The following is a 21,212-nucleotide window of genomic DNA, read 5'->3' as shown; positions in this document are numbered from 1 at the left end:
ACTAAGTGGTGCTAGGACAGCTGTCTCATCCAAGGAGGTTTTCTATAATAGATTCATAGATTCCAAGGCCAGAAGGGACAATTGTGATCAGCTAGTCTGACCTCCTGTATAACACAGGCCACAGAACTCCTCCAAAATAATTCCTAGCACAGATCTTTTAGAAAAACATCCAATCCTGATTTAAAAATGGTCAGTGATGGGGATGAGAGAATAAACAACATGTGACAGATGGTAGCCACATTGCTTAATGGAAGGGTCTTAGTTACTACAGGGATGAGCCTGCTATAAGAACCCAAAAATATAGAATAGTTGTACACCCCAGAGCTTTTTATATACTTCCTGCATTAGGATAATAATTATCCAGGCTGGTCAGCCATGCAGACTAGGGGCTGCCATTGTTATTATAAATAGAGTTGGGTGAATAACAATTTTTTCAGTTTGCTGGTAATTAAAATAAAAATGGTTTTGGATCAGCAACATTTATCAAAATTTTCTGCAAATTGAAAAGTAAAAAAAAATTCATTTCACGTTGAACAAAATGTTTCATTTTGATTCCAAGCATTTTAAAAAAGTTTTTGATGGTTTGAATAAAAGTAAAGGAAATCATGAAACAAAAAGTAACTTTGCACCAAAATATGGAAATGTTTGGATTATTTTAGGGGGGTTTATCACCAAATCAATTTGGTGAAATTGACACAAATTTGCAAAACATTTTGGTGTTGCCATATCTGTTTTTTTTGCCTCCCCGCCCCCCAAAAAAGCTTTGTGCATAACACTTTGCCCAGTTCTAATTATAAGTGAATATCTGTCCCCAACTGGAGTGTGTATGTGCATGTATGTGCATGCGTGCGTGCTGAATTCTGACTCACGTAGGGCACTATTTAACGATGGATTTTAAAGATAGCATAAACAAAACATGACCCATAAAATTCTCTGGGCACATTCTGCTCTTGTGAAAGCTGAGTCTACAAAGGAGATCCAGATTTTATCAATGCACAACATACAAAGAAAAGGAATGGTGATAATATGGCCCGGGGTGGAGCAGAGAATTTTTTAAAGCACTAACAATAAACGAATCATATATACTTTTAAAAGATCCAGCTGTCTGAGTAATTGACCAAGCTGGCTTTTGCATCTCACATTGCCACAGAAGCTCATCTCTCTCGTACCAATAAGACCTTTGAAGCAGTCAGTTCACCTCCTATTTGAGAATGGTATCGGTTCCATCTCAGTTGTTCTATTGCCCATCTCAGTCTCACTGAGCATGTTTAGCTGTCTATAGTTCTGTAGGTCTATTCCAGTCCAGGTTTTTATGACAGGATTGTTTTATATATAGATTAGAAATGTCAAGGTCTAAACAATGACCCCATGAGATGCCACTGCATATTCCCTAGAGCTTGGCATAATTTCCCTTTGTAAGTACCAGCACTTTATTTCCAGTTGTTTCCCCATATGTCTGGCTTTAGCTTGGGCAGAATCTTGCTATATATTTTTGTCTTGCTATAAAGGAATTTATAAAAATGGTCCATGCAGCTTATCTTGGGATCACAACAGATACAGAGAAGAGAGCCTTGAACGCTCTCCTGTTGGGTTACACTCTGCAATGAGAACTGTGTGTTCTGTGGAGCTCTGCCTGGAGAGAGATCTTCTGGGAAACACAGCGCTCTCAAACTGACATTCAGAAAAAACAACTAGATCCTTTCCAGATTTGCTGCACTTTGAACTGCAGGGCCTGGTAGTATCACTGCACAAGGAGTCAGTGTCCAGACAAAGCACACCTTCACCACAGTGGTATTAGTCCACTGCAGGGCAAAGAGGGAAGACAGTTCTGGGCTGTGCCCAGAAAGGGTCTGAAAGATTTTGGCTGAGTCCAGAGGGGCCACAAGGGACTGAGGCAGAGTAGCCATTTTTGGGGTGTATCTGGGCAGACCCCGAGGGAAATGGCCTGACAGGCGCTGACAGTAAGGGTGTGAGGGAGAGATTTGGCCTGAGTCCAGTGGCCTGACTGGAAAGCCAGTTGCATAGTGACGGCTGGTGTAGGAAGCACTGATTCTCTGTTGTGGCTACAAAACAGCATTTCAGCAAATTAAACATGGGCACCCAGAGAAACGTGGCAGTGGCCTTAGGCTGGATCAGGCCAACAAAAAGTCCCTATGGCCCAGACTGATAGCAGTAGTCTAAAGGGCTGGGGGATGAGAATGGGACCCTAACTGAGAACAGGCAGGAACTGCAGGCTTCCACCCGAAGGCTATTGCAGAGGCAAAAGGGGAAAGAATGATGACAGTCAGACCTAGGCTAAGTTAGATCCCTGGGATATAAATACTGGGTTTCATTGTAACTTGAGCCCAGCCGTTTTGATTTCTGGTTGTTTAAACAGAACACACTCTAGTTAAAATCTTTTTAGCTCAACTCCTGACAACAGCAAACACTAGGAGAAGAGCTCTTTCAGGGAAGGGCTATTGCTGTTAGATCATACAAGCTGACCCCGACCATTTGCATAAAACTACGCTAGACAAAGGTCCGTGCCTCTGACCAAAGTGATCTCACTCCCTGCTTTGAATAAGAGAGAAAATAAAACCATGAAGGAAAACAATCTGTAGGTAGAGTGTTATAATAAAGAAAAAGTGTGTATGGAAATAAGCTGCTAGCAACTCTGCTTTGTACATGTTATGACTTAGACTAGGCAGGGATAGGTTAGAGGAAATTCAAATGATTATGAGCTAAGGCTCAGATCCTCAAAGGTATTTTGATTTCAGTGGAAGGAAGGAGACCTAAATATTTTTGAGGCTCTGGGCCTAAAATTTTATGCATAGGAAAAGTTAATCCGATATGGATTTTCTTTCTTAGATTTGTGGTTAATTTACCAACAACCTTTCGGATGGGTTGGCTATTTGTCTTCATAATGACAATTGAAATTGCTTTATGGACAGCTTACCATGGAAAAACATATTGATTGATGCTTTTTAAATATATATTTTAAATCCAATTGTTCTCCCCTCCTACCTCTCCCCCCATCACTAAGGCTTAGCTAGACAACCCACTGCATACCCCTTGTTCATGTGTATGTGCTTAATACAGTCATTTCTTTTAATGAAAACAAATAGAAAAATCCATAAAAAATGTTTAAAAGGAAACGGAATTCCCAACTTACTCTGGACAAGCACCGTAGCAAATGAATAGGCCTCACCATATGGATTTTTAACTTCGACACTGTATTCAGCAGAGTCTTCCAAGGAGCATCTGGAAGAAATGGTTTGTTTTTCCTTTTAAGTTTCAGTCTTTGATGCTCCCGCTCGAGGGTTAACTCTGAGTAGTGCATGTCAATATGGGTTGGTCGTTAAGCCCAGAATTAAAAGAGAAGGCTTGTTTTGCCAAGTTTTTTGCGGGGTGCAGGAGTGGGGCATTATTGACCCTTAGAAGTCAAATATATTGTTCTTTTGATATACAAGGAATTATGCACCTAAGGTGAGATTCTCAGCATAAGGGCCTATGCATCACATTAATTCCACTGAAGATCTGGCCTAATGTATATTACACATATATCTTGCAGGCTTTTTGTTTCTGTAGAAAGGTATCAGTCCATCTAGATTTGTACAGTGCCCTAAGTACACTTAATGCCAAAATGATGAGTTATCCCTAATCTAGTGTATGGAACAAAGTAGAGTAATGAGAATCTGCAATAGATCATAGAGATTTTGCATCTACCTCCATCTATATAGGTTCAAACAAAATAAAATAATATTTAAAGCCCAGTGAGCTATTAGAACTGTTGGGTCAACCTCACAATGGGCAGAGATTTGATCCAGGTAAGTTCCTAGAGCAAGGCAGTGGAGAATCAGACTCCCGGTGCATTTCCAGTCCTCCTCCAGCCCTCTTTGTTCTGCAGAACTGGCCTGGGAATCTCAGCAGACCAGGCCTTGCTGCCAATGAAGAAGGAGCTAAGCAGAAGGTCTGTACATTACCTATTGATGTCTAGTGTGAGCATGCCAAACTTGTTCTGGATCCTGTATTTCCCTGCTGGAGCCAGTCGGGGATCAATACGGACTCCATTTTTATACCTAGTTGAATATAAAAGTGACACACTGTTCAAGAGGGATGTTCTAGTCTACACGAGAATTAATGGGTATATTTAACAGCTTGTTTTCAAAGTAACACCGCCAGCCACACATAGAGGCAGATTCTTCCATGGGGCACAGCAGAACAGGGGAGTGGACAGCTGGTCACAGCTCTCTGGTTCTCTGCCTCAGCACAAGTTAGAGCAGTCTTGGGCCTGCTCTACCTTGTTGAACCTGGCTATAGTTGCCCAGGGACCATATGCCAGCTGAGGATTGCCAGAGTGCATCACTCTCCAACCACTCCTCCTGCCTGCCACTTCTTACCTCATATATACCCCTCCTGCTCTGAGGGTTGCAGGGAGGGAGGTATAAGAGCTGGCTTTTTTGGCTCTGACTAATGTGGACATCTGGCTCCCTTTGCACTGCTGGAAAGGTGCAAAAGAACCAGAGTGGGTGAAGTTAATCTGCCCCCAAAGCCTATCTGAAACTTTGACAGTGGAGGAGATTTTCCCCTAGTAAAGTCATTTTAAATTAACATTTGACTATTTCAAGCATTTTCATTTGAGGACAGTCAATTTGACCGTCAAACTGAGCGAGAACCTCGATGCACAATGTGTGAAATGTTATTCCTGGCTTCCTTGTTGTTTCTGCTCGGCTGTTGTTAACAGTAAGTTCTGCAGACAATCCCAAGAGATCTCAATGACATTTTCCATCCTGTGAGTTTGTAACTAAGCAAAGCTCAGTAAACAGAAAAGAGTCACTTCATATTTCTCAAATTTTAGGGGCCAGAGCAGTTTAATCCCAAGGCACGTACGGTATCCTGATGGTTAGTCCAGCCCTGATGATGCGTGTCCAGTGTCTCTGCACCTGTCTAGTGCATTGGAAAATAGTCTTGTCGCTCTAAGATGCTGGCCAATGACCAAGATTCATGAGCACAAGCTGGAGATGGGGAGCTTTAGCACAATGGCCACTCTCCAAAGCTAAGTTCTTTATCGGTACATAGGCTACACTGCTCTGACGGCTGAGATAACTCTGGAGGGAGTGAATCAAAGAGGCCACATCCTGAAAAAGTTTGTATGGAACAGTCTTGAAGAGCAAATTTAAAGCCTGTTCATAAACCTCCCTGAAGCTTTTAACGGGCTAGAGGAATTGAGGCATGTCAGCTTCAGAGTCGGTTCCACCAATGTACAATTCTTCTCGTTTAGTTTGCCTATTTGTGTAACTCTAGTAGCTCTAGATGTGGATTGTAAGCTCTTTGGGGCAGGGACTTGTTCTGTACTTGTACACCAGCACACTGGGGCTCCTAGGTGATACTACAATAAGATAAATAATAAAATAACATCGCCTCATTTAGGCATCTCTGGAGCGCTCAGTCCTACACGCTGCATTGGATATAAGGATTTGCTACAGTTTATGGGAAGACTATGATGTAAACTAAAAACGCCATCTCCTCCTTTGTGTAGCAGCCTATTTGCAGAATTCTCCCGTTCTCACCCCTCTACCAACCCCCTCCGATTCTGTGACAATGTCAAAATAAAAGCAAGGATGATGTCCAGAGAGGAAGGAAGATTAGACACAACAGCTCCTAAACTTGAACATACCAGGAGCTTCTTGAAATGGCCTGTGTCATCCTTTGCTACAGACTGATAAATAAATAAATAATCCCTGATCAGAGGCAACAGAAGCACGTCTGTTTTCTGTTTTCACATCTATACAGCAACAACACCCTTCCTTGGAAGAAACATACCTCTTATCATTGCTTACTCTGGAACAGCTGATTTTCTGCTACCATCACACAGCTCTTTTGCTACATGGACTGTATATATCTGGGCTAAGTCAACAACTAATTTGTCCCACCGGGATAAGATATTTGCTAATGTGCATGAGCCACAGAGTTTTGGATCCAGATTCATACTTCCCAGAGTTTGAATGTGTTGATCTCTGAGGTTTTGGGCTGGTTTAATCTCTGCCAAAGAACCCAGACTTTTGGGACGTAGCCTGACCACTGTCAAACTTGTTAGAGAGAGAGAGAGATAGATGGCATCCCCAGCTGGAGCCCTCACCCCCTCCTCACCCCTGCGCCAGCCCGGAGCCCAATTCTGCACCCCAAACCCCTCATCTCCAGCCCCACAACAGAGCCCGTACCTGCAGCTTGAGCCCTCACTGTTATTCCCCCCCATACCCCAACCCCCTGCCCCAGCCCAGTAAAGATGAGCACGTGAGTGAGGGTGGGGGAGAGCGAGTGACGGAGGGAGGTGGATGGAGTGGGTGGGGGCATGGCCTCTGGAAAAGGGCGGGGCAGGGGGCAGGGCACTGGTGTTCGGTTTTCTGCAAATAGAAAGTTGGCAACCCTGGGTGGGGCCTGTCAACATTCCTAGCCATAAAACAAAATAACCTGGAATAGTTCTGCTCACGGCTATAGCTTCTAACAATTTCACAAGCCTCTAGACTATCCAATCCTACAGCCAATAACCTATTCTCCACTGGATTAAAGGAGGCTAATAACATATGTGCAAAAAGCCCAGGCAGCTGAACTAGCCCCACTATACATGCAATGGGTACTTGCAATGAATTAACTAAATATAAGAATACGAGTCTGTCTGGAGTCTAGTTTACCCAGAGAGGCCATTAGGATCAAATAAAACTTCCACTGAATTGTCTATATATTTTCCCCCTGTAATTTGTTGAGTGAATCTGGAGCTGGAGAGAGCAGCCACTTTGATAGTCCCGGAGGGTTTGGTCTTCTGCTTATGCACAGAATTGATACAGAAGCAGGGCAAGTTCTCTATGTCCCATGTCACTGATGTGTGAGTCAGCCGTACCTCAGACAGCTCATTGGGACAAAAACCACAACCATTCTCTCTCTCCAGGGCCCATTGGATCCTGGGCATCTCCGTTGAGACTGCCAATCAGAGGGCTGGTTTCTACTGACTGTGCCAATGTTTTCAGACCTGGACACCTTGTTCAGTGGGAGCCACTCATTACACAGAGTCACCAGACGGTAACAACTCCCAGCCAATCGGGGAAGGGATTTGAAGCACCGACCCAGAAGGGAAAGTGTTTTCTGTATTTTCCGAACACCGGGCTTCCCTTCCCCCTGCCCCTTTTAGAGCTTTCTAACAAGACCCAGCTGCTGCACTCCTGTTTGCCCCTCAAATAGCATACATGCTTTGTAACCACAAGGTCAGCCCCAATCATTGCTCCCAACTCACGCACCAGGTGACCTGCGGCGGAGGGGAAGCCAGAATGGTACATGTAAGCTTCACCCCCATTCTTTCCCAGACTGCATGAACTCTGAGCGGGATCCAGATCAAGGGGGGCCGGCTTGAAAGCAGCTCGATGTACTCCTTCTCCCGGCGGGCCTTCTCTAGAGCCTAGGGCAAGCATTGAATGGACAAGGACAACAGGATTACGTTTGCAGAAGAGGCACGTGTAATGGCAAAAGCCTTCTCCCATTTCAAAACAGCAGGCTGCTCCCACCCAGCAGAGGTCTTGGCTCTGAAGTTGATTGGAGTGGTTGTCAAAACAGAGCTGCACACCAATTATAGCTTCACGCGGGTGAAGGTTTCCAACCCCAACGCTGGTGGCAGATGCCTTCTGTTAACAAGCTGAGAGCAAACTGTCCCAGAAGATACACTTTCTTGAAGGGGCATGCAACTTCTGAAAGCCTTTCTCCTGGCTGGATTTAGTGACAGTAAAGAATTAAGGGCCAGATCCTCAGCTGGAATAACTCAGCGTTCCTCTGTTCATTTCAAAGGAGCGTCACTAAGTTACTGAGGATCTTGCCCTGACTCTCTACTGGGAATCACAGCAGGCAGAGAGAAACCTCAAAGCTGGCTTTTGGGCAGCTACTTAACCCCTTAATGTTAGAGAACGGTGGGGCTCTGTTAACTCCAAAGACAGTATCACTGGTGGAAATGGCAAGGAAATACAGGGCTACATTTTTCACTCCATTACCCACACAGTGATCGCTCTGCTGGAGTGCCAGGCATGGATGTGGTGGCTGTATGAATGGTGCTGGCCTCAGCTAGCTTTATAGTATTTTAACCTGGGTGGAACGAAAAGTAGATAGTTTCTGGGGTAGATTTTGAATCACTCATCGTTTGTAAGAAAATGGCCAGAAATTCCCCCTCTTAGGACCATGAGGTTGCCAGACTGGATCATACCCATGGTCCATCAAGCCCAGTGTCCTGTCTCGGACTGTGGCCAGCCCTGGCTGCTTCATAGGAAGGTGTAGGAGCCCCTTCGTGACAGATGTTGGTAATCTGGCGCTACATTCAGGTTATGTCTACACTACAAATTACTTCGGTATAACTTACATCACTCAGGGGTCTGAATAATCCACACCTCTGAGCGATGTAGTTATACCGACCTAAGCGCTGGTGTAGACAATGCTATGTCAGAGGAGAACTTTTTCCACTAACTTAGCTACTGCCTCTCATGGAGGGAGGAGTTATTAAGCCAACGGGAGAGCTCTCTCCTGGCGGCTTAGAGCATCTTCACCAGACACACGGGAGCTGCACCACTGTTAATGCTGTAGTGTAGACATAAACTAGGTCTCACCCTGATCTCCAGTAGTTATAGATCGGCTTAAGCCCTGAAGCAAGAGGTTTAATAGCCCTTCCACATAATGTTTGCTAGCATTAACTGTTATAACTCTGGATATTCTTGCAATCCCTTTGCAACTCTGACCTTCTTGCGAAAGGCCTTCCGATCAGCCTTCACGCGCAGGAGCCTGCAGTTCCTAATGACCGCCTTCTCCAGCTTTTCCATTTCATTCCCAAACCGAACTCTCTTCTGACCCCGCTTCTCCAGCTCTATCACGGTAGTTTCTCTCCTCAGCTTGGATTCCCTGCAACAGCCAATGTTAATAAAACAGCCACATCTGGTGAAGTCCTTTGTGGGTTTTCATTGCAAAAACACCGGGCTAAATCTATGCAGGTCTATAAGGAAGGACACACCAGCACCCACTCAGCAGTGGGCACAGATGGGATTTGCTATTGTGAACACTAGAAACCAGACAATGCTGCCATGATGGGTTGTTGTGCACCACGGCACTAGGAGGGTGAGGGTTAGGAGTCGTGTGTAGTGTCCCATAGAAATTCCCTGTTGTGGTCTCTGGAGCTGTGATTCTCTCTGGCTCTCTCCTTCCCAGACTAACTATGCTGCCTACTCTCCTCTAAGTCCTGGCGTGGAGCAGCCAGCTGTAGGAGCGGCTGCTAATTGCACTACAGAGTGGGCTCAGGAGTAAGGGCACAGTTAGCCTCAGATCCAGTACTTATTTATTCTGCCACCTGCAGCAACACATTTCCATTAGCAATGAGCATTTTGTGCTTGAAGACAGCAAGTGACCAGCCCCCCAGCCTGGAGCAAAGTGGGTCCACAATGTTCCGACAACAGATTTCCTTCAGAACATGCTGATTCAATGACATCAAAAGGTTTCATGGGAACATCCTGATGGTGTCGAATTTTCAGCGCGCAATTATTGAAACATTTTGTTTCGAGAAGGCTGAAACATTTAATTTAGACATTATCATTTGGACTATTCGTATTGTGACATATTGACTGAGCAGAAATGGTAACGTTCAAACCAAACATGTTTACTCTATATAACAACAAAACATGTCAGAATATTTTGTTTTGTGAAAAAATCCAAAATTTTGACCTTTTGTCCCAATTTGGGCTGCAACACGGGACAGAAATTGTGTTTTTCAGCTAGCTGTGCCCTGGGGGTGCACTGAGCATGCCTATTGCATGGTACTTTGCCTAGTAATGACACGGATTCCCTTCCACTGGCTGGATCTGGCAGCGTATATACTGATGCTTCACATCTTCAGAACTCCTTGCAAACATCCGCTGATTAACCCTCACCACCTCTTGGGTGGCTAGTAACTATTAACCCTATTGTAGAATGGGGAAACTGAGGCACGGAGCAGCTGAGTAACTTCCCCAAGGCTACCTAGAAAACAAGTTGAATTAGAAGCCAGGAATTTCTGGCTTCTGGTCTTGAGTCAAGTAGACCAAGCAGCTGCTCTGGCTCCATCCTGCAGCCCTCGCTCTTCTGAATTTCTGGTATGTTGCTAGAATTTGTCCCGTAGTGTTTTCTTTCCAATGAGAGCTTTGGAGATAAAGAGCCTTTCTCAAACTTACTTTTACTTGCCAGGATGGAAAAATGAATGAGGTATATAGATAAACATGAATGCATGAGAATTTAGGAACTTGAGGCTAGGTCCTGCACTCAGTGGAAGTCACTCAGAGTTTTGCCATTAATCTCACTGAGAGAAGGAATGGGCTGCAGGTCTCTTAAAAATTCATCCAGGCATTATGAAAGATGCACAGTGTGTCCCTTGACTCTATGGGTCCATCTCATAGCACTCTGCACTTCCCAACAAGGATCTTAAAATGCTTTTGCATGCATGCATTGATTAATTAGAACTCACATCTCCCCTGGGAGACAGAGGAGGATTGTTATCATCAGTTTCGGGATGGGAAACAGAGGCAGGGAGAAGTGAAGTGAAGTGTCTGAGATCATGCAGTCACTTACAGAGCTGGGGATAGAACCAAACAGCATTGGCTCCCAGGCTCTTTCTCTAACTACAAGACACTATACCATATACACAAATTGCCTTGCCTGGGTAAATCTATGGTAGTAACATTACAAGGTCTATTATTGGTTCAAATTAAGAATTATTGTAAATCTGTGCATCTTCTAGGTACATGTTATCTAAATCTAGCCCACTCTATACAACCACGGTAGCAGTATTCATGTCAGACCTACCATGATATTTCTGAGGTCAAGGCGAGGGCAGCTGCTATGGATAATTCTGAAATGGTGAAAGTCTCTTCTTCCTCACTTCAGGTGGCAGACACAGAAAAAGAATTCAGATCATGTTGAATAGACACATAAAGAAAACAATCCCTGGAACTGTAAGTGTCCAGCAGAAAAGGTCACATTTCTAAAAGTGACTGACTTAGGAAATGAAGTCCCATTTTTAAAAGTGACTTAGGCACCTAAATATCTTTGAGGATCTGGGTCTTAGAAGCCTCATTGGAAGTCAATGAGAATTAGGCTCCTAGGCACCTAAGTCATGTAGACACTTTTGGAAATGTTACCCTAGTCTACTTTGCTTGCCCCATATGACCATCCAACCATAGCCATTTTATGGAAATCCCTTTCAGCCATGTCCAATCTGGGCTGGATTTACAGCAGTGAATGAGAAGAGAGAGGGCCCTGGGCCCAGCTACTCATAGGTGTTTAGGCCCCTAGCTCCCATTCAGTTCAGTGGGAATTGGGCACTGTAATACCTTTGAGAATCTAGGCCCCCATTCCACCAAACTCAAAGCACAAGAGAGTGGAGGACCATGCTCTAGAGTGAGTATATTGAGCTATAATTTGAACACTGAAGATCTGTTTCAATAGCCCCTAAAAGAAAGGCCAACAAAGGTATTTGCAATCATTCCCCTTATAGTTTCTCTTTGGACGTTTAAAACTGAAATCTGGACCTTTATGGGCCTTTTCCCTTATTGTAGGCGCACAGGCATATTATTGTAGGGTCTCTCACATGGATGAGGCTGTGCAGACACTAATTTCATATTGTAGAGCCACTACTGAGGGCTGGGCTGCGCACATGGGTTTATTATTGTAGAGTTGCCTCTTGGGCCATTGTCCACACATGCAATGGCTTATAATTATAGGGATGGCTTATGAGATCTGGGACCAACAGACGGACTTGTTATTGTAGGGTTGCTCTTAACATCAGCTATTCTTCCCATAGATCTTCATCTACTTATTTACTTCATCTACCACTCTTCGATGGGTTGGGATGCAGTGTTCATAGATTGGCACACACAGCACTTTAGGGAGGGCAGTAAAGAATCAGTTGCTTATGTGAAACCACAGGTCAGGTTAGGCAACACAGAATGTAGCTGCGTGTGTTATATGAATAAGTGAACGAGGCATCCTCCTTATTTCACTTATTGATAACTCCTTGACTCACCACTAGTCCCTGGTCTTGCCTAGGCCTGGCTGATTCACTTGGACCTGACTCACTTCATCATAAACTCTTTGACTCATCACTAGCCCATTGACTCACCTGGACCTGAACTTTGCCTTTCTTGTGGTAGAGGTCATTTGCAAGCTGCGTTGTCTCTCCTCCTTTTGCTCCTCCTCGCTGCGGTGAAACAGAGTCCGAGTTTCCATGCTGAGCGCTCACAGAGGGTTCTTATCTGCCAGTACAGAGTGAAATACACCTTGAGCCCCCCTTCGAAATGGGCTGTCTCTGACAGTCCAGGATAACCCTTCATTTGCACATACAAATAAGCACCTATTGACCTCAATGACACCAGTCTCAGATCTTTAAGACAGCTAGTTATTTTCGGTTCCTAAGCATCCATTTGCTTGCAAATGAGGGATTCCCATTTTAAAAACTGGGGCCAGCATCTGCCTTAAAAACAAAGCAGTGCAAAAAATATTTCTAAAAGATATTCTCTAGCTCAAACAGAAGTGCTGGACTTGATGCAGAAGTTACTGGGTGAGGTTCTCTGGCCTGTGTTATGCAAGAGATCAGAACAGCCCTTTCTGATCTTAACATCTATGAACAATTTTGGTTCCACGTCTTGGTGAAAAATGAAAATCAAAGAGCGGAGGGTCCCTCAAGAGCCTTTAAAAGTAATTGGAGTCAGGAGAAGAACAATAAATAGCTAAAATCCAGTCACTACATTGATTGTTCACTAAGGTCCGATTAAATCAGGGGGAGTCTTTCCACTGGCTTCCATGAGCATGGGATCAAGATCCAAAATAGCATTCAGACACTACAAGGAGGAGCCTGGTATAAAACCTAGATGAGCCAGATAGGGTAGATGAGGTGGGATAAATTAAACTAAAATAGGTTTGATAGACAATCTTAAAACATTGAGGTCAATGTTAAAAAGTCAGCAGAGTTTTGGACTGGAAACCATATGGACTAAACCAAAATCTTTTTAAATCCGAGGGCACCTTAAAATGTGCGTTTATCTTAATTTAGAAAACTTAACTTTTTCATATCCATTAACTGTTCTCTGAGAATCACAGTCAGGTGGAGAGTGATGTAAGATGAACGGAATGTTGAGACATGAGTCAGGCCATCTGATTGGCCAAGTGGTGTCACTCTTTACACTGAGGCTGAGAAGGGTTGGTGCTCCTGCTAGGGCCATCTCAGGAAAAGGCCATGGCATTGTAAACTCCTCAGAGCTAGTATCAGGAGGCTTTTTAAACAGCAGGGGGCTAGAAGGAGTGGGGAGGAAAGGTAGGTGGGTATGGAATGGTAGAAGAGAAGAAAGCAAAACCTGGCCACCTCCCCTTCTCCAAATCCATCCTGAACCAGCACTGTTGTTTTGTAGCCTTGATCTCTCTGGTAATCCCTCCTATGGGGAGAGATATACCATGAGGTCTGTTACTGCAATGCTCATGCACAAACCAGCTATATGGAAGATACACATTTGTGTTGCTGGGAGTCTAAAGATAACTCTCCCTTTATTCCATTGGGCACAGCCTGGGAGCTCATTTAGTTCCCCTATTTCCCTGAAGATGATTACAGAAGATCTGAGAGAGTCCTGCAGCAATCAAAGGGTTAAGTTTTGTTTAAAAAAAATCTCATCACTCAATAAACCACAGGATTTTCACTAAAACAGCTGAAGAATCCTCTCTTATTTGTTCTCTTTGCTAGAGGTGGAAATATGGGAGGTGAAAAATGTGGCTACTGGCTCTGGTCCATTTCCTCCTATCGGCTGCCTAAAATGCTAAGCTATCCCTGCAGCCCCTCCTCCGGGAACATGCAGTGAGCTGTTTTTAAGTACTGAATAAATGCCTGAGAATTAAATGGAACCAACTTTTAAAAGGGTATCCCTCCCTAGCCCACCCCACCTACAGCCTTTCCAGAAACCCGCTGCATGAAAGCAAACAAAAGTACTCCAGAGTGGCCCTGATGTGACTAATACATGAAAGCAAAATCAGTCTGGGTAACATACAAATTACAGGATTCAATAAATGGGTAGGAAAAGTCTTTGGTTATAAAAGATTTGGGGTAGATTTTTCAAACGTGCTTAAGTGGATTTAGGAGCCTAAGTCCCATTTTCCAAAATGACTTAGACCTGTAGATACCTGAATAGGAATGATTTTCAATGAGGCTTAGGATCCTAAGTGACTTTTGAAAATAAGATTTAGGCATTTTGGAAAATATTACCCTTGTTAATAATATTCCTTGAAAACCCATGCAGTTAAACCTGTCACTGGCTCATTTCAATGGAAGGAGTTTTTCCCTAGCTATTTTAGTTTGGCTTTTAGTTTATTGCAGTCTAGTCCTAAACCATTATTCAGCCAAGAAGATACCGTTTTTACTACAATTATGTTGCATTAGTCTAATTCTTTTAATAAGCTGTGTAAATGTTAATGTAAGTAACCTGCTTAAAAATACGCAAGATGAAAACTTAATTGTTATAGTGAACTCAAAATATCCCAACATGCAAAGTAAACTATAGAATTATCATATCACTATTCCATCAGTAGAACACAGCTTTAGAAGAGTCTTCCCTAGACAGCAAAGGAAATATAAGGAAAAGAAAATAAGACTAACCTAATTTTTCAGAAAAATGCTTCTATGCTCTTTAAAATATGCTCTGAACTATATTTCAGCTGAAAAATAACTACCAGGCATCAGATATGTGTTTCCATAGTCTACACATAAATATTGTTTCATGTTTGCTTTTATTTTAGTTTAGTTTTTTCCCTTGATCGTTTTGAACTAATGTTCAGTGCTCTGCAACCTAAGGTCTGCTATCGAGACATAGAGCTTTGTTCTGTTAAAACATAATGTCAGCTATATTGCAGCCAAATGCTTTCCAGTCCAAAATGTAATGGTCTATTTAGAAAAAAATACAACTGAATGGATTCTTGCGGAAAAACAGACTCACAAGGAAAAGACTGGTGGGGGAGGAAACGTAGCAACTCTTTCAGGCAAGAGACACTCAAGAAGCATGAATTATCTCCATGTGCAAGTTCAATGAACGCTTGCAATAGCTGATGCCGCTATAAAAGTCTTATAAGTCTTGGATAAACTGTAGCCTACTTACAGATAAGCCAGATTCACCCAGAGAAGCACCAGAGAGAGTGGCTGTCCGCAAGAAAGATAAAGGACAAAGGACCGTTTCCTTTTCCCTGCTGATGACATTAAGAATGACTGTTCCCAAAAGAATGTGCCCTATGGGTAAGTGCCCACCCTGGAGTCTTAAATATAGCATCGTGCCATAGCATTGCAATGACAATGGGGGAAACTATCCATGGTTTACAATGTTTGAACAGGTCGCTGCACTGGCAGCTACTTGCAAAACCTTTTCTAGGTCAGGCAAATTAATGCTATTGTTAAAATGGTACAAGGGGGGACAGATGCTGCCAGATCTAAGGGCATGAGAGCATAGCATTACCCATTGCTGATTTACATTGGGCAGAATTTCACAAAGCCTCTGAAATGAATTGAGAACACTTTAATCTCCCCTCCGGGATCCCCCATGCGTTGGTGGACAGCTGCTGAATAACAGTGTGAAACTCAGTTACTTTGACATCTCTTTAGTGAATGCCAGTTCCAGCCAATTTGCATCAAAATCTAATTGTATCAGGAGCTGATGGCAAATCAGTGTTTTGATTGGCTTACAGCTGTCTCCATTTGTGGAATATATTACATAGTTCATTTGTCTGTTACTTTTACAGTTACTGGAAAATTGAGACCTGCCTCATCAGCAGAAATGATTGATTTTACGTAAAAGTCTGTCTGTGTTGCAATAAGGCCAACTGCTGCCACCCATGCGAGGGATTGGCTATGTGTTCTGTGGTCTCAGATCCTGCTACAAAAAAAGAGCTGCAGCTCTGAGAGTGGCTGGTTTAGGGGATTGCAGGAGCAGATTGTCAGTCAGGCACTTCCCAGCTGAATCCAATTGCATCCGTGTAGCACTGCTCAAAGCTGCCAGAGTTGTGAATTGGCAGAGCGCTGCCATGTACTGCCGCAGCATTCGCCAGCTGAGCTTGCGCACTGTACATCCAGAGAATGGAGCTACGGGCACATATTTTGAGTATAGCCTCTCAAAGCGAGCTTTGTTATAGGGGTTTCTTCGGATTCTTAACGTGAGCCCAGAGCTTTCTGTATTTCACAACAATTTTAGGCAAGCTCAGTGAATGCTGGTGCTCTTCAGAGGCCAGGCCAGTGCCAGCCATTCAGATCTTGGCTCAGCTGGAAGTCATACTTTGACTCTCTTAATTTGTAAAGACATGAATGTGCATGAGCATCAGAAATGTTCTGATCCCACGGAGGTGAATAGCCCTGCCCCGCACCAAATTGCAGATGCCTTTCAAGTTCTCTCATGTAGTTCTCCCACTGCACCCATCTGAGCTGCCCTGAAGCAACCCACTCTTGGCCCCTTCTGAGTAAACACCTCCATACAGGGAGGCCAGGATTAAGATAATTAAGCCTATTTTACTGGATCTCCTAGGCCTGCAGAGATGGCAAATCATAGTGTTTTCCTCTGGGCCATTTCACTCAGCCTGCATTCCCGAAGTTTGGAGCTTTCCAGCTGTTGTTTTAGTTAGTCTTTCCCAAGATGCCGCTGCTTAAATAAACCTGAGTCAAAAATATCTCCATTTTAGTTCTCTTCAAATGTGACCCCTTGAAAAGATTAAGCAAACAAAGAGCACACAAGAGATAAGAACCCAATGCTTCATCTCCTGCTATAGGGACACATTTCAGGCTGCATTGGTGACAATCCGTTGTAAGCTATGCCCAGGATGGCTGGCGCAGGGAGTAGCTATGTGACAGCTCCCTAGATATAGCTGAGAAGATAAAGAGTGTAATGCCTTTCTGTAGGGTTACAGATGGCACCTGCCATGCTGATATCACTAAGACAACTGGCATGACAAGGCTCATCTGTCACTAACATGACATCTGGCTGAGAATAAGCGAGGCTTTTGTTGCAAGGCAACTCCAGCTTTTATTGTCTTCTGATGCCTAAACCCTCTTATCCCCCAAAGCCAAGGTAAATGTGAAATGATCTCCAGTTAGTGAGGTATAGCTGGCTAGCATGAAAAGGCCTTTGAAGCGATGTTGAAACCAGGCTGTTTATCTGGAGCTGCCCTTCCATGGAATGGAAAAGAGCAGGCTTAGATCATTAGGCTATTACCACAGCTGTTTTTCCATGATGGATATTATAACAACGGGGGCTATAGATCGGTTTCAGAGAGAAGCAAAAAGAAGCGTAGTGAAGGATGGTGGAAACAACACAGCTTTAGTAAAATTAGAGGTGTAACTGGCCTGCCCCTCCCACTCCAGGAGAATAGTTTCAGAGAGAAGACACTTCCCCTTCATTCAGTTCATAAGGTGACTCACCAGACAAGCATGTATCTCCTGCTGGTTTAGTATTTCAGGGCCCAAAGGACGTACATGATCATGTCCTGGGCAAGCTGTGATCAGAGCAGGGGACTGGGAATATCTCTATCAAGAATCCCTTTTATAGGGTCGGATCCAGAGAGTCTTTCCATTGACCTCAATGGGCATTGATCTCTCCCATGTGCATTACAGTTCAGTCTGGTCTCTTCCCTGCCACGAGCGATACAACAGGGAAAGAAGGATAGAACAGTGGTCAGGGCGCAAGCCTGGGACCTGATAGACTTGGAGTCCATGCCCAGCTCTGCCACAAGCTTCCTATGTGACCCTTGGCAATTCACTTAGGGCCTGATCCAAACTCAGTGGGAGTTTTCAGTGGGTGACCTCCCACTAGGCACCTAGTTGACTCTCTAGGCACCTAAATAGCTTTAAAAATCTGGCCCTAAGTCTCTCTGTGCCTTAATTGCCCCTCGGTACAATGGGGCTAATAGCACAGCTCTGCCTCAAAGGGTGTGGCAAGGATAAAGACCTGCAGCAGAGAGCAGAGGGACTGGAAAAGGCTGTTAAATAAAGCCCACAGGCTGTATTTCTCAACAGCCTCTTTTAAAAGCTGTCGCCGAGACGCCTTGCCCTCCCCCATTGTGCTGTCCCTGCTGATCCCGCGTCTTGGGTTTTGTTTCACAACACCAGCCATGCAGCATGGTGGCATTTAATTATTCCCGGAGTAGCATCGCCTGGAATGCTGCTGACATGAGATACCCAGCCTGCAGGCGACAACACTGAAAAAAGAAGCCCACATCACTGACTTGAGCCGGAGGGAGTGGCTTCGCAGAATGTTACGACCCTGCCTTTTTTTTGGAAACATGTTAACAGGCAGCTGGCCTGTTGCAACATCTGCAACTGTAATTTCCTAGGGGAGAATGTTCTGCTGGCATGATTCATGAACCCAGCGCAAATGGCGTCATTATGGAAACAACTGCCCAGATCAACTCAATGGCACCAAATGGCATCAGCAAAGGCAGCACAATAGAAATGTCTTCTACAGGCTGATAGCCAGTATCTGCACCTTTGCTGCACTTCTAGACAAGCTCCTGATGAAAGCACTTAGCCCAAGGGCAGTTCTAGAGCCAGGTGACCCAGGGGCTGACTCATGGTAGGTGATGCGCTGCTCAAGTGAGTAGTAGAGAGGGTCAAAAAATTTTCATCTGAATGGTTTTATGACAAAAAAAGGTGTTTGCATCCAAATATTTCCCCGAAATGCATTGATTTCAATGAAATTTCATTTTAAACACCCTCCCTCCCCCCAAAATGAAGCATTTCAATAATGCCAGAAGTTCCATTTCAACACCTATGGAATTTTTCACAACAAAAGGACTTCTTCAAATGAAATCCATTGTTTTCTAGATAACATTTAACAAAAAAATTTAAAAAGAAAAATCAGAAAATTGGAATGAAATATTTAGTTTTTGTCAGAATGAAATGTTTCGATTAACCTGAAATCAAGTTGGTGGTGTTGGTGTTTTTTTTAATCTCATTTCATGGAAAATTTGAACTTTTTGTTTTCAAACAACAACAAAAATTCTTGAACTCTCGGAACTTCCCACTAAATGGAAAATCTGGTTCCTGCCCACCTCTAGTGACAAACTCCTAAAAAAACTTAGCCTTAATGATAGCCTGGCCCCTCAGGCACCCCAACACTGTTGCGTCTGCTATTACATCTGCCCCCAGGTCCCTGGGCTGTGACTGCTACCTTTCTTCCCATCCGAATAGAAATGTTTGGGGTGCAGGTGGGGTAGGGGGAGAACCTTTGCTGGTGCAACTAGTAAAAGAAACACTCAATCCATCTCTTGTTTCCCTCGCTGCTCCCCTTTGCATCACCGCTATCCAATCTCTTCACTCCCCCTCCCGCCCCGATCCTCCCTCTGGATGCCAGTTGAGCAGTTCTTGGCTTTTCTCATTTAAATCGTTCACATGCACTATGGACCGTGTAGCACAAACCACTGATGAGGATGTTAGTTTTTCCCCCACACAGCAACTTCGCTCTGGGGCAAATCCTGGAGCCTTTACTCAGGCAGAACGAGATGTGTGCCACAGTGAGAACTAAGGACAGATCTCTGCCTCAGGATTTTGGGATCTGTCCCTTTAAGAAGCGCATCACCATCACCAGAATTGCAATTTGCCTATTACAATGCTTTGTGCCAACATGGGGCTTCCATGCTACATGTGAATTTCACTGCATTTGAGCTCATGCTAGGCAGGACCCCTCTTTTTCCCAATTCCCTTGTTGCCAGCATAACCACAGCTAAACCCTAGGGTTAGAGTCAAATTGCAAAACCACACCAAGGCAAATGGAATGTAACCTTTGACCTCATCTCCCTCCGGGCTGAGAAAACACACAGACTGTGCCCCCGCCCCCGTGTCTTGAATAGTTCATCTCCCCAAAGCGCTCATCACCACCCAGAGAAGGGCTTTGCTTGTTCCTTCAGAAATGTCCCATTTCCCCCTTAAAACTGACAGCATCGTGTGCTCAAATGACTTTCCATCCACACCTGTACCAAATCACAGGCCGAGCTTCCTCTTCTGCCCGTTCCAAAATAATTACCCACTTGGCTGGTGCTTTGGTCAATAAAGCCCACCTGTGTCCTACGGTGCGTGCATTAGCAGAGACTCTGTTTACTGCTGGAAAAGGAACAGATCCAGGGCATCAGCTGCAGAATGCCTCATATTTTTACTTTACAGGAATTTTCCCCTCAGTTTAGGTTAGTGCTGGAGAAAAGATGCTGAAGAGAAGTCCCTGGAAACGGATTTTATTTAGCAATAGAAGAGGTACATGCTTCCCCCTCCCTGCCCTGCCTATGTCTCTTATACTCGACCCAGGCCTGGTCTACACTACAGGGTTAGGCCGCCATAAGCTGCCTTGTGTCGACCTCGCTGTGGAAGTCTCTTCACTGATGTAAGCGCCTCTGTACGCCAATTTAGTAACACCGCCTCCCTGAGCGGCGCAAAGTCACCGTCGCTGTAAGTAGGTCGATGCAGTGTCAGTGTAGACGCTGATGCATTACTCACATCACCTGTTACTGGCTTTCAGGAGCCGTCCCACACTGCCCCGCACGGTCAATGCGATCGACACAAGTGCTCCTGGTAAGGACGTGCACCGCCACCATAAGGAACTAAGTGTGCGCACACACATGCGATGTAATAACTGCACTGATTGCACGCCAATGTAAGTTAAGTCGACATAATTTTGTAGAGTAGACATGGCCCCAGGGTGGCTCCTCCCATTGGCACTGAAGGCAAGGGATGTACACCACAGACCCAGCCTTCCTCCTACCCTCTCTTCTCCATTCTGCAGCTGGGCTCTGCTGAACTTCCCTATCCCCACTCAGAGAATAGCGTGGGGACTCCATTGGCACTCAGTCCTTGTTCAGGGGGGAAAAATCTGTTGGCTCCAGGGAATAAAAGAACCAAGTGGAAACTGAGCAAGCACTCAGGATTTGGTCAAGGACTACGCTGAACTATTAAAAAAGACAAAGGAGGATGGTTTCGTTGCCCTGCCAGCACTGAAGAGGACAGTGGGCCAAGGGGAATTTGGTTTCACTTTATTGCCCATGTCTGAAGCTTATGACCATAAATTCACTTGCGTCTGTAAGGAACCACAGCTGCAATGCAAAGCAAACATTCCATTTCAGGGAGCGGCCTCTGCCTTTGTAGGGATCGTGCACTCAGAGGCAGAGTGAGTAGCTAGCTGATTCAT

At 44.5% G+C, this 21,212-nt stretch overlaps 1 protein-coding gene across 2 annotated transcripts in view; it reads right to left on the bottom strand.

Annotated features, from left to right (window-relative positions):
* MYOM3 (myomesin 3) overlaps positions 1-15,217 on the bottom strand; it is a 56,560-nt gene extending 41,343 nt beyond the window's left edge. Inside the window, exons 1-7 of one of the 2 annotated variants that reach the window (XM_039511738.1) lie at positions 15,162-15,217; positions 12,149-12,281; positions 10,834-10,908; positions 8,748-8,907; positions 7,272-7,429; positions 3,963-4,058; positions 3,152-3,240 (exon numbers count right to left, since the gene is read on the bottom strand). In XM_039511738.1, the coding sequence (XP_039367672.1) occupies positions 3,152-3,240; positions 3,963-4,058; positions 7,272-7,429; positions 8,748-8,907; positions 10,834-10,908; positions 12,149-12,255 (685 nt within the window). In that variant the 5' untranslated portion in view covers positions 12,256-12,281; positions 15,162-15,217. The remainder of the gene's footprint in view (positions 1-3,151; positions 3,241-3,962; positions 4,059-7,271; positions 7,430-8,747; positions 8,908-10,833; positions 10,909-12,148; positions 12,282-15,161) is intronic. The other variant, XM_039511739.1, reaches the window with a different exon arrangement.
* Between the last annotated feature and the right edge of the window lie 5,995 nt (positions 15,218-21,212).

The sequence above is a fragment of the Mauremys reevesii genome, linkage group 23, assembly GCF_016161935.1.
Source record: "Mauremys reevesii isolate NIE-2019 linkage group 23, ASM1616193v1, whole genome shotgun sequence".
In the NCBI taxonomy this organism is placed as follows: Eukaryota; Metazoa; Chordata; order Testudines; family Geoemydidae; genus Mauremys; species Mauremys reevesii.
The sequence above is the reverse complement of the archived record's forward strand: the minus strand, read 5'-3'. Positions and strand labels throughout refer to the sequence as shown.